The sequence below is a fragment of the Lepisosteus platostomus genome, chromosome 26 (genome assembly GCF_059453375.1).
Source record: "Lepisosteus platostomus isolate fLepPlt1 chromosome 26, fLepPlt1.hap1, whole genome shotgun sequence".
NCBI lineage: Eukaryota > Metazoa > Chordata > Actinopteri > Semionotiformes > Lepisosteidae > Lepisosteus > Lepisosteus platostomus.
Window position 1 is genome coordinate 14794124 of NC_142636.1, and position 12081 is coordinate 14806204.

At 54.6% G+C, this 12081-nt stretch overlaps 3 protein-coding genes across 5 annotated transcripts in view; all 3 read left to right on the forward strand.

Annotated features, from left to right (window-relative positions):
• The window catches only part of LOC148640345 (uncharacterized), a 29701-nt gene that overhangs the window by 14168 nt on the left and 3452 nt on the right, over positions 1-12081 (forward strand). The window contains exon 3 of the mRNA XM_088621613.1: positions 409-460. Within this exon, the coding sequence (XP_088477739.1) occupies positions 409-460 (52 nt within the window). The remainder of the gene's footprint in view (positions 1-408; positions 461-12081) is intronic.
• On the forward strand, positions 200-5716 carry LOC148640346 (uncharacterized). Of its 3 annotated transcripts, none has more exons than XM_088621271.1 (5): positions 200-473; positions 837-1130; positions 1719-2375; positions 3848-4201; positions 4554-5716. In XM_088621271.1, exons 2-5 carry the CDS (start codon positions 965-967, stop codon positions 4796-4798), a joined length of 1422 nt encoding a protein of 473 aa, XP_088477397.1. In that variant the 5' UTR covers positions 200-473; positions 837-964; the 3' UTR covers positions 4799-5716. The 3 variants fall into 3 exon arrangements, with proteins under 3 accessions (XP_088477397.1, XP_088477396.1, XP_088477398.1); XM_088621270.1 differs by having other exon boundaries at positions 200-460; XM_088621272.1 differs by lacking the exon at positions 200-473 and having other exon boundaries at positions 991-1130; positions 3853-4201.
• LOC148640347 (uncharacterized) lies at positions 5967-11382 on the forward strand. The gene is made up of 4 exons (XM_088621286.1): positions 5967-6703; positions 7774-8690; positions 9542-9940; positions 10610-11382. Exons 2-4 carry the CDS (start codon positions 8423-8425, stop codon positions 11266-11268), a joined length of 1326 nt encoding a protein of 441 aa, XP_088477412.1. The 5' UTR covers positions 5967-6703; positions 7774-8422; the 3' UTR covers positions 11269-11382.

A 12081-nucleotide genomic window follows, 5' to 3' on the forward strand; every position in this document is an offset into this window, starting at 1 on the left:
TGGGCTGCTGCTGAAAGTTTTCCAGTTCTGATGTGTTTGTAGAACAAATAACGTACAGAAAATACAATTACTCGCTTATTCTCGGACACTACGGCGAACTGGACTCCCCATATAAGCTACAAATCTCTATTCCGGGGATTTATGAATGGAACCGTAGTGCTCGTAGAGCAGTAGTTAGTATTGTGACGTTTTGGTGCGCCGGCCAATCCGTGTTGCGTAATCACACCGCGACAGGAGAGTGTGTGTCAGTGAATAGGCTGAGACCGTGTCCCGGATTCGCACAAGGGGACGGTGCCGAGCGAGCAGGGCTGGCGCGGGCGTACACGCCCATGGCTGGCTGTTGACAGCGGGCTGCAATATTGCCGAGAGTGCCGGTGCTTCCACGGTGAATCCGTCCGGGGTCATCAGAAACGAGACGCGGGGCTGAAGAGGGACGAGGCGCTGCGAGAGAGGGAGACGGGTAAGATCGCCCTGTTGGAGACCGGCTCTCCATCGCATCTGTCTGTCCCCATCAGTCGGCGTTTGCTTCTCCGCCAGTGCTACTGTCTGTTACTCCACCCAGCTGTTCCTCCGTCTGTCCGCCTGTCTGTCCCTGTCGCCCTGTCTGGGTGCTGTGTACAGGTACCGCTGGCCAGATGTCTATTCACGGTCGCTGTGTGTGGATGAATGCGTCTCCACCCTCATTCCTCTGGGTGGTGCTGCACTCAGGATCAGGACACTCAGTCTGCCAGGCATCTGTCCAGCAGAGCTCTTGGTGACTCAGCTGCCCATGTTGTTGAATTAATGAGCTCCTTCGGTTTGACCCTTTTGTCCATACCTTCCGCTAAATTCTCCAGACCTCATCTGACTGGCGATGAAGACTTGGAGGCAGCTGCCCGACGGAGGCGTGTGCAGTCTCAGCGAGCGCCCCCTGGTGGCAGTGTAGCACTGTGCCTAAGAGGCCAGGAGCATTGCGTCCTGGGAGATGGACGCCGTGCGGGTCAAGGGGGAGGAGGTGGCAGAGGGCGACAGCACCCTAGTGGTCATCGTCAAACAGGAGGATGAGGAGGAGGGAGAGCAGCTGGCGACGTCCTTCACACCATCGCTCTTCATCAAGCAGGAGGAGGAAGATGGGGAGGGGGATTCTGTAGGTGAGTACAGCTGTTTCTCTCTCAGTGCAGTGTTAATGTACTGGAGTGTCCAGTCAGTGTGTCTGTATTAACCCCTCTCTCTCAGTGCAGTGTTCATGTACTGGAGTCTCCAGTCAGTGTGTCTGTATTAACCCCTCTCTCTCTCAGTGCAGTGTTAATGTACTGGAGTGTCCAGTCAGTGTGTCTGTATTAACCCCTCTCTCTCTCAGTGCAGTGTTAATGTACTGGAGTGTCCAGTCAGTGTGTCTGTATTAACCCCTCTCTCTCTCAGTGCAGTGTTAATGTACTGGAGTGTCCAGTCAGCGTGTCTGTATTAACCCCTCTCTCTCTCAGTGCAGTGTTAATGTACTGGAGTGTCCAGTCAGCGTGTCTGTATTAACCCCTCTCTCTCTCTCAGTGCAGTGTTAATGTACTGGAGTGTCCAGTCAGTGTGTCTGTATTAACCCCTCTCTCTCTCAGGGCAGTGTTCATGTACTGGAGTGTCCAGTCAGTGTGTCTGTATGAACCCCTCTCTCTCTCAGTGCAGTGTTAATGTACTGGAGTGTCCAGTCAGTGTGTCTGTATTAACCCCCCTCTCTTTATCTCCAGCTCAGACACTCATTCTGCCACTAAAGAAAGAGGAAGAGGAGGAGCAGGATGTCTTGGGGCTGGACAGCGGAACTGAGAGGAAGAGCAGAGGAGCGCGAGAGACCCCGCAGGACGCAGGAGGCGATGAGGGGTCGACGGAGCGAGGGAGGGGCGCAGGCGCGGGAGAGAGGTGTGTGGGCACCTCGCGCCACCCTGCCGACTCGCTGTGGCGCTGCCCGGCGTGCCAGCGCGGCTTCAGCTCCTCCTGGGAGCTCACGGGGCACTGCTGCTCGGGGGGCGCGGCGGCACCGTCCCCCGCCAAGCTGGAGTTCCGCTGCCCGGTCTGCGGCGATCGCTTCCTGCGCCCCACGGCCTTCATCCTGCACAAGCGCAGCCACGTGGGGCAGTCCCGCTACGTCTGCCCCGACTGCGGGCGCACCACCCACACCCTGCGCCGCCTGGCCAGCCACCGGCGCCGCCACGCGCTGCCCCACCCCTGCCGGGACTGCGCCCGGGCCTTCCGCAGCCCAGCGGGCCTGGGACACCACCGCCAGCTCCGGCACGGGGCTCCGGGAGCGGGGCCTGAGGCGGAGGGGCAGGAGCAGGCGGAGGCAGGGGGAGGGGGTCGGGAGGACGGAAGAGCTGGGGGTGACGGCCGGTTTGCCAGCAGTCACCTGGGTGAGAGTCTTTCTCCATGTCCTGCTTGTCTCTCCCTTCCTGCTCTCTCAATGTGCAGTGTTCATGTACTGGAGTGTCCAGTCAGTGTGTCTGTATTAACCCCTCTCTCTCTCAGTGCAGTGTTAATGTACTGGAGTGTCCAGTCAGTGTGTCTGTATGAACCCCTCTCTCTCTCAGTGCAGTGTTAATGTACTGGAGTGTCCAGTCAGTGTGTCTGTATTAACCCCTCTCTCTCAGTGCAGTGTTCATGTACTGGAGTGTCCAGTCAGTGTGTCTGTATGAACCCCTCTCTCTCAGTGCAGTGTTAATGTACTGGAGTGTCCAGTCAGTGTGTCTATATGAACCCCTCTCTCTCTCAGTGCAGTGTTCATGTACTGGAGTGTCCAGTCAGTGTGTCTGTATGAACCCCTCTCTCTCAGTGCAGTGTTAATGTACTGGAGTGTCCAGTCAGTGTGTCTATATGAACCCCTCTCTCTCTCAGTGCAGTGTTCATGTACTGGAGTGTCCAGTCAGTGTGTCTGTATTAACCCCTCTCTCTCTCAGTGCAGTGTTAATGTACTGGAGTGTCCAGTCAGTGTGTCTATATTAACCCCTCTCTCTCTCAGTGCAGTGTTCATGTACTGGAGTCTCCAGTCAGTGTGTCTGTATTAACCCCTCTCTCTCTCAGTGCAGTGTTAATGTACTGGAGTGTCCAGTCAGCGTGTCTGTATTAACCCCTCTCTCTCTCAGTGCAGTGTTAATGTACTGGAGTGTCCAGTCAGTGTGTCTGTATTAACCCCTCTCTCTCTCAGTGCAGTGTTCATGTACTGGAGTGTCCAGTCAGTGTGTCTGTATTAACCCCTCTCTCTCTCAGTGCAGTGTTAATGTACTGGAGTGTCCAGTCAGTGTGTCTGTATTAACCCCTCTCTCTCTCAGTGCAGTGTTGATGTACTGGAGTGTCCAGTCAGTGTGTCTGTATTAACCCCTCTCTCTCTCAGTGCAGTGTTAATGTACTGGAGTGTCCAGTCAGTGTGTCTGTATTAACCCCTCTCTCTCAGTGCAGTGTTCATGTACTGGAGTGTCCAGTCAGTGTGTCTGTATGAACCCCTCTCTCTCAGTGCAGTGTTAATGTACTGGAGTGTCCAGTCAGTGTGTCTATATGAACCCCTCTCTCTCTCAGTGCAGTGTTCATGTACTGGAGTGTCCAGTCAGTGTGTCTGTATTAACCCCTCTCTCTCTCAGTGCAGTGTTAATGTACTGGAGTGTCCAGTCAGTGTGTCTATATTAACCCCTCTCTCTCTCAGTGCAGTGTTAATGTACTGGAGTGTCCAGTCAGTGTGTCTATATTAACCCCTCTCTCTCTCAGTGCAGTGTTAATGTACTGGAGTGTCCAGTCAGTGTGTCTGTATTAACCCCTCTCTCTCTCAGTGCAGTGTTAATGTACTGGAGTGTCCAGTCAGTGTGTCTGTATTAACCCCTCTCTCTCTTTCCAGTACAGTTCCAGTCTCTCCAGTGTCTCCAGTGCTTCATGACCTTCCGTGACCAGGAGACAACAGAGCGCCACTTGAGGTTCAAGCACCCAGCGGAATATGAGCGCCAGCTCCGCGGCCGCACCGTTTTCGCCTGCTGCGTTTGCGACCTCACCTTCCCCTCCTCTGCCCAGCTCAGCGCTCACCAGCGCACCCACAGCAAGTGGAGCCTGCCCCCTGGTGGGCTGGAGGACTCACTGCAGCGAGAGCGGCAGGGGGGGGAGTGGGATCGGGGTGAGGGAGGGGAGAGGAAAGTCGAGATTCCCATTGAAGGGAGACCTGATCCTGAGAAACAGCGCCCCTCACCTCTGCAGCAGGGTAAGGGCACATATTGACAGTTGACAGCTGATAGGGTCGAATGTTTCATAGGAAGGTTTTAACAGTTCTTACTATAATATACTATAATACTGTAATATACTAACATACTGTTACTACAATAGGACAGTCCAGTTACACTAGGAGCTCCAGTCCCAGTCCAGTAGAACAGTCCAGTTACACTAGGAGCTACAGTCCCAGTCCAGTAGACCAGTCTGTTACAGTAGGAGCTCCAGTCCCAGTCCAGTAGAACAGTACAGGAGAACAGTCCCAGTCCAGTAGCAGTGTCCTGAATCTGTTCGCTGTGTCAGCAGAGTGACGGAGTTGTGTCTGTCTGTCTGTCTGTCTGTCTCAGGCTCCGGCCTCAGCAGTGGTGCTGCCCTGGCACTGCGCTGCCTCCAGTGTCACATCATCTTCACTGACCAGCACACCTGGGACCGGCACATGAGAGCCAAGCACCCCTCTCCAGCCAGCCACGCGCCCCTGCCCCCCCGGCCCCCCCGGGGCCAGCCAAGACCCTACTGCTGCCCTGCCTGCGGGGAGAGGTTCATCCAGCAGGGCTCCCTGACACAGCACTACTCAGAGACACACTCCCGCTGACGGAGTCAATACACTACTGAGAGAGAGGGGTTAATACAGACACACTGACTGGACACTCCGGTACAGTAACACTGCACTGAGAGAGAGGGGTTAATACAGACACACTGACTGGACACTCCAGTACATTAACACTGCACTGAGAGAGAGGGGTTAATACAGACACACTGACTGGACACTCCAGTACATGAACACTGCACTGAGAGAGAGAGGGGTTCATACAGACACACTGACTGGACACTCCAGTACATTAACACTGCACTGAGAGAGAGAGGGGTTAATACAGACACACTGACTGGACACTCCAGTACATTAACACTGCACTGAGAGAGAGGGGTTAATACAGACACACTGACTGGACACTCCAGTACATTAACACTGCACTGAGAGAGAGAGGGGTTAATACAGACACACTGACTGGACACTCCAGTACATTAACACTGCCCTGAGAGAGAGAGGGGTTAATACAGACACACTGACTGGACACTCCAGTACATTAACACTGCACTGAGAGAGAGGGGTTAATACAGACACACTGACTGGACACTCCAGTACATTAACACTGCACTGAGAGAGAGGGGTTAATACAGACACACTGACTGCACACTCCAGTACATTAACACTGCACTGAGAGAGAGAGGGGTTCATACAGACACACTGACTGGACACTCCAGTACATTAACACTGCACTGAGAGTGTCTGGGAGAGATAATGTGCAGTGGATATTTAAGTACAGTGATTATTAACTTCTCTTAATGAACTTTCTGCCAGTGTGGCCATGGAAATTGAAACTCTAAGGTTTTTCCGAGGATTCTGGGATCTGCGGAGCTCGGCCAGCAGACGGAATTCCGGATCTGCCCATACGGATTCTGAAGGCCAATCAGCTGCTGTAAGAACAATAAACGGACTTTCAGAACCGCAGCTCCTGTGTTGGATTTTCTTTGCAGATGTGTGAATCTGATCCAGCTGCGCAGAACCAGGACCACAAGTGGGATCAGGGTCCAGGAATCATTCGGAAACATTAAAAAGTAATTAACATTAATTAACATTACGGACCGAGTGCTTTAAAACCAGATCAAAGATCCTGGTAATATTCTGAAGTCCAAGAAATGGGCTTTTAAAAAAAAATCTTAGTGGAATTTTAAGCATTATACCAGCTGGTCCAGTGGTTCAGGTCCAGTCCTGTTACACCAGGAGGACAGCTGGTCCAGTGGTTCAGGTCCAGTCCTGTTACACCGGGAGGACAGCTGGTCCAGGGGTTCAGGTCCAGTCCTGTTACACCAGGAGGACAGCCGGTCCAGTGGTTCAGGTGCAGTCTTGATAGACCGGGTAGGATACAGCCTGAAGAAATGATCAACACCAGCAGTACAACAGGCAATACACTGAATCAGAACGAGTTCATGTAGCTGAAGGCGACACGTATCACTATCCCTCTCTTGTCGTATTTACTTGTATTCGTGGTGAAACTACAGTGCGCTCATACAGAAGCAGTGCCGAAAAGCACCTGTGCCGCCCTCAGCAGACGGAGTACTCATCTCTCTCTCGGCTGCGTCAGGCGGATACCCGCTCCGACCCGTGGTGAGTGCACAGAGAAACAGGCTCGGCTCGTCCGGGCTCATTCAGCGCAGCTGCTGCTCGTCACTGGCCGTCCCCCGCGTGTAAGGGGAGCGTCTCCGTGAAGGAAAACAAAAGCGAGATAACTTCACACGCGCCTGCAGCGCCCCCCCATGTTGCCTGTGACGCAAATCCGCTGCGCCGGCGCCTGAGTCGGGGGGGAGGGAGCAGGAGAAGACAACAACAGCTGGCGAGGAAGACTAACAGCGAAGCGTGCGTCTCGCGTGTCGCCGCTGTCACTGCGCCGCTCCCGGTCTTCAGGTGGTTTTTGTGATGCCGTCGCGACGGGCTGAGGTGAGCGCCGCAAGCCGGAGGCGGGTGTGTCTCCTGTCCTGTCGCCCAGTAGGATTCCGGTTCATTTTATTTCTCTGGCGGATGCGGCACTGTAACGCTGCTCGTGTTTATTTATCTGTTTGTTTGTTTATGTCCCGGCGTGCGCGGGCGGCTGTCACGCCGTTAGAGCTGCGGAAATGGCGCAGAGCCGCTGCGCATAATGCGGTACTGGCTGGGATCATCATCACTGCTTCAGATTCACGTTTTTAATTTTGGTTATGTTTTTGTTTTGAGGTCAGTGTTTTACAGCTGGTTTACAATTATTTCATTTTGTAAACCTAACCTCTCAGAAAAAGCTCTGGAGTTCATTACAAGGTTGGTGATGGCTATAATTAATTTTCAGCAGCTGCTCCGTCTTTTGATTACAGTGCTTCGAACACACACGATTCTCTTACATTATTTCACTGTAGTAAAACAATTACGAGATTTCCCATGTCGCTTTCGCATGGTTGTGGCAGTTATCCCTCGATGGGCACTCTGATCGAACCCTGAGCCGAGCTATGCCTTGTTTCCACCCACAGGTGGTGTCATGAGTTACTATACCAACCTCTCTGTGCCTGAACCAGATCTCACTGGGCTTTGCTGCACTGCACTGTGCTTTTACCCTGATCTCACTGGGCTTTACTGCACTGTACTGAGCTTTTATGCTGATCTCACTGTGATTTACTGCACTGTACTGAGCTTTTACCCTGATCTCACTGTGATTTACTGCACTGTACTGAGCTTTTACCCTGATCTCACTGGGCTTTACTGCATTGTACTGAGCTTTTACCCTGATCTCATTGGGCTTTACTGCACTGAACTGTGCTTTTACCCTGATCTCACTGTGATTTACTGAACTGCACTGCACCTTTACCATGCTTTCAGCACCTTTTGACACCTTACTCCATTTTGTCCCATGATTTACTGTACTTTGGAAAGTATTTAAAAGCAGTTAGTCCTTCAAAAACTGAACCACTTGAATGAGACTCAAAACTGTTCTGTTTACTGACCATCGTAATGCTCTTTCCCTTGTGTCCTGTGTTTGTTAGGACTCCTGGCCTCCCTGTGCTATTCCAGAATCCTGCTCGATGGGGTGTGACTTGTGTGTGTGAGAGAGAGAGTGCCAATGCTTCTTCTCTCCTCTTTCTGTCAGCTGTTATAAGTTAAACTGTCAGTCTTTCCGAGAGGCTGCTGGATTTGTGTTTATCTCTGAGTGACTGTGTGGGTTTATCAGTGTCTCCCTGTGACTGTATCCATTTGCTGGCCTGTGTGACTGTGTGTCTGTGGGTCTCCGTGTGACTGTGTGGGTCTCTGTGTGTCTGAGGGACTGTGGGATTGTGTGGGTCTCTGAGATCTTCGTACCCACCTGTCTGTGGGTCTGTGGGTCTGTATGTCTTGGTGACTGTGTGGGTCTCTGTCTTCGTACCCAGCTGTCTGTCTGTGTGTCTTGGTGACTGTGTGGGTCTCTGTCTTCGTACCCAGCTGTCTGTCTGTGTGTCTTGGTGACTGTGTGGGTCTCTGTCTTCGTACCCAGCTGTCTGTCTGTGTGTCTTGGTGACTGTGTGACTGTGTGGGTCTCTGTCTGAGATCTTCTTACCCACCTGTCTGTCTGGGTGGCAGTCTGTCCGTCCCGCTCATCCACATGGGCAGGTGCCCCAGTGCCCCCGTCTGCCCGTCCACCCGCCCCCCTGCACCCCCATGACCGAGTACTACGAGGAGGGGGGGCTCCTGTACGAGCGCAGCGCCCCCGTGAGGGTGAAGGTGGAATCGCCGGAGCAGCTGCTCAAGGCTGGGGCTCTCTCAGAGGACGGGTTCCCCGGAGACGAGGAAGAGGAGGAGGATGACGAGGCCGGCTGCGACAGGGACGGGGGGCCGGCTGGTGAGCTCCCCTTCAACGTGGTGGTGGTGCACCCCAACACGGTAGAGCCGGGGATCCCCACAGATGACTACACCCTCCCCGAGCAAAGTAAGACCCCCGTTCGTCTTCTTTTGTTTCCCTTTAGATTGAACGTGTCCTCTTTTAAAACATCATGACTCACACACCGCGATGGACTGGACTGGACTGACTGGACTGACTGGACTGGACTGGACTGGACTGGACTGGACTGGACTGGACTGGACTGGGAGCTGGACTAGTGATTCACTGGGATTATAATCAGACTCACTGACACTGACAGAGCAGTCTGAGACTCTCCAGGCTGGACTGGACTGACTGGACTGGGAGCTGGACTAGTGACTCACTGGGATTATAATCAGACTCACTGACTCTGAGAGCAGTCTGAGAGTCTCCAGGCTGGACTGGACTGGACTGGACTGGGAGCTGGACTAGTGATTCACTGGGATTATAATCAGACTCCCTTTGACACTGACAGAGCAGTCTGAGACTCTCCAGGCTGGACTGGACTGGACTGGACTGGGAGCTGGACTAGTGATTCACTGGGATTATAATCAGACTCACTGACTCTGAGAGCAGTCTGAGAGTCTCCAGGTTGGACTGGACTGGACTGGACTGGGAGCTGGACTAGTGATTCACTGGGATTATAATCAGACTCACTGACTCTGAGAGCAGTCTGAGACTCTCCAGGTTGGACTGGACTGGACTGGACTGGGAGCTGGACTAGTGATTCACTGGGATTATAATCAGACTCACTGACTCTGAGAGCAGTCTGAGACTCTCCAGGCTGGACTGGACTGACTGGACTGGGAGCTGGACTAGTTCAGGTTCAGGTCAAACCGAGGCCAGTACCGGTCCGGTCCGCGGTTCTGGTCGGGCTGTGTGAGCCGTGCCTGGCGCTGACGCCCGCGTCCCGTTCGCAGACGGCGCGGTCGCGGGGGGCAAGCGGAAGAGCCGCTTCAGCGGGGCGGAGCTGGAGGTGCTGGTGTCGGAGGTGACGAGCCGCGAGGGCGAGCTGTTCGGGCCGGCGGGCCGGCTGCGGCGCCGAGAGCGGGAGCGCATCTGGGCCGACATCCTGGAGCGCGTCAACGCCGTCTCCCGCGTGCCCCGCACCCTCCGCGAGGTCAAGAAGCGCTGGGACGACCTGAAGAGGCGCAACGGGGGCCGGCTGGCGGACGCCCGGCACCGCCGCCGCTGCCCGCCCCAGAGGGAGGCCCTCCCTGCGGGCCGCGGTGGGCCGGCGAGCCCCAGGCTTCAGGCCCGACACAGGCCCGGTACGGCCAGGGGCAAGGCCAGCACCGGAGTCTGCACTCCCGCGGCAGGTAGGAGGAGAGACTCTGTCCCTCTGTCACTCCAGCGCCCCCTGTGTGTGGTTTTTAGCAGAGTGACGACACTCTAGCGCCCCCTGTGTGCAGAGTGAGGACACTGTAGCGCCCCCTGTGTGCAGAGTGAGGAGACTCTAGCGCCCCCTGTGTGCAGAGTGAGGACACTGTGGCGCCCCCTGTGTGCAGAGTGACGACACTCTAGCGCCCCCTGTGTGCAGAGTGACGACACTCTAGCGCCCCCTGTGTGCAGAGTGAGGAGACTCTAGCGCCCCCTGTGTGCGGAGTGAGGAGACTGCCCAGTCCTCAGCAGTGAGGAGGATGAATGAGCAGCTCTCGGATGAAGATCTGGACTGTACTCATGCAATAAATCCTTGATATATGATATGTTAAGAGTTTGTCTAAGGGGTTTAGTCATCATTGTACAGATTTGCTTGTGCGGTCCACAAGATCATGTGGACGAATGACTTGAGGGTTTGTCTCTCTCTCCGTCTGTCCACTCCCCCTCTCTCCTTCCCTCCTTCCCTCCTCTCTTCTTGATCCTTCTGCCCCCATCTCTCTCTCTCTCCCCCCTGTTTCCTGCACTCCTCTCACCCTCTCTCAACTCTCACCTCCTCTCTCTCCTGCCCCCCTCTCTCACCCTCTCTTTTCCTCTTGCCCTCTCCCCAGGGGCAGGTCTGGGGCTCCCAGCGGAGAGAGGGGACGAGGAGCGAGAGGGAGACGAGGGAGTGGAGGAGCTGAAGGGAGGAGTGGGGGGGCAGGAGGAAGACGGCGGAGAGGAAGAAGGGGAGAGCACGGAGGACAGACTGGGCCTGGGGGTGGGCGTGGGGGTGGAGTTGGGACCCTCCTCTGCAGAGCGCTGGCTGCCGCCCTCCCCCCTCTACAGTGCCCCCTTTCTCAACGGGACGCCACACCCCAGCCCCCCGCCACCCCCCATCCCGCCAGACCTTGTGGGGGCCCCTCGTGGCCCCTGGTTGGAGGAGGAGCTTCGTGGGCTGAGCGAGGCCGCAGTTCGCCTGGGGGACCAGGTGGAGCTGAGCCTGAGGGAGTGGGGGGAAGCTTTTCAGCGCGACGCGCGGACTCTCGCAGCCTCGCAGGAAGCCCTGGCCGCCAGCCTGCAGCAGAACAACATCCTCCTGCAGAGGCTGCTGGGAATTCTGGAGAGACAGCAGCAGCAACCCCAGCCCCCTCCTGCACCGCCACCACCCCCTGATCTCCTGGATGGTACAGCCCAGCCTGATCCACTGCCAGCAGCATCCGGGAGGATCCAACGGCCACGGCGGGGGAGGCCAGGCGATCAGAAGAGACGTCGAAGACGCCATGTTTGAAATCAAAACAGGAAAAGGACAACGACAAAAACTATTTTGCCTTTTTCTTTTATTTTATTACCTTAAGAAGATACTTGTTGAATCTGCTGATGGAGTAAAGTCCAGTCCAGTTTGGAGAGTCTCAGACTGCTCTGTCAGTGTCAGTGTGAGTCTGATTATAATCCCAGTGAATCACTAATCCAGCTCCCAGTCCAGTCAGTCCAGTGCACTGGAGTGGTTAAGTCATTTATATCGAATGTTAAAAGACAATCACTTGGCAGCTTCAGAAGTTCACTAGAGTCGACCTTTCGTTTTCATAAAAGTGTGTTGAAGATTTTAAATTGTGTTGTTGGAGCATGCTCTGGTTTCCTCCTATAGTTAAAGACATGCTGGTGGGTTAATTGGCTTCTGGGCTTCTGTGTGTGTGTGTGTGTGTGTGTGTGTGTGTGTGTGTGTGTGTGTCTCCTGTGATGGACTGGCCCTAGTGTGTGTGTGTCTGTGTGAGGCAGAACTCCCAGCTGTCATTGATACACAGCGCCAACTCGTGTCTCATCTGACTTCATCCTCCCCCCTGTATCTACATAATATATATATATGTACAAACTTACGGTTTTGCAACCAACTGATTACTTCAAAAAGAGCATTATGCAAAAAGGACCCTAACAGAACACATTAATATGATGGGCGGCCCACAGTGGGGGGTTCGGGGTCCTGGCCTCTCCCCGGGACACGGGTCCGAAAACTTCTGGTCCTGCGGGAAGAGAGTGCCCCCTACTGGTGCACCTGCTGCAATGACAGCCGCCACCCGGCTTCCTCTCACCCCCAGTACCGACG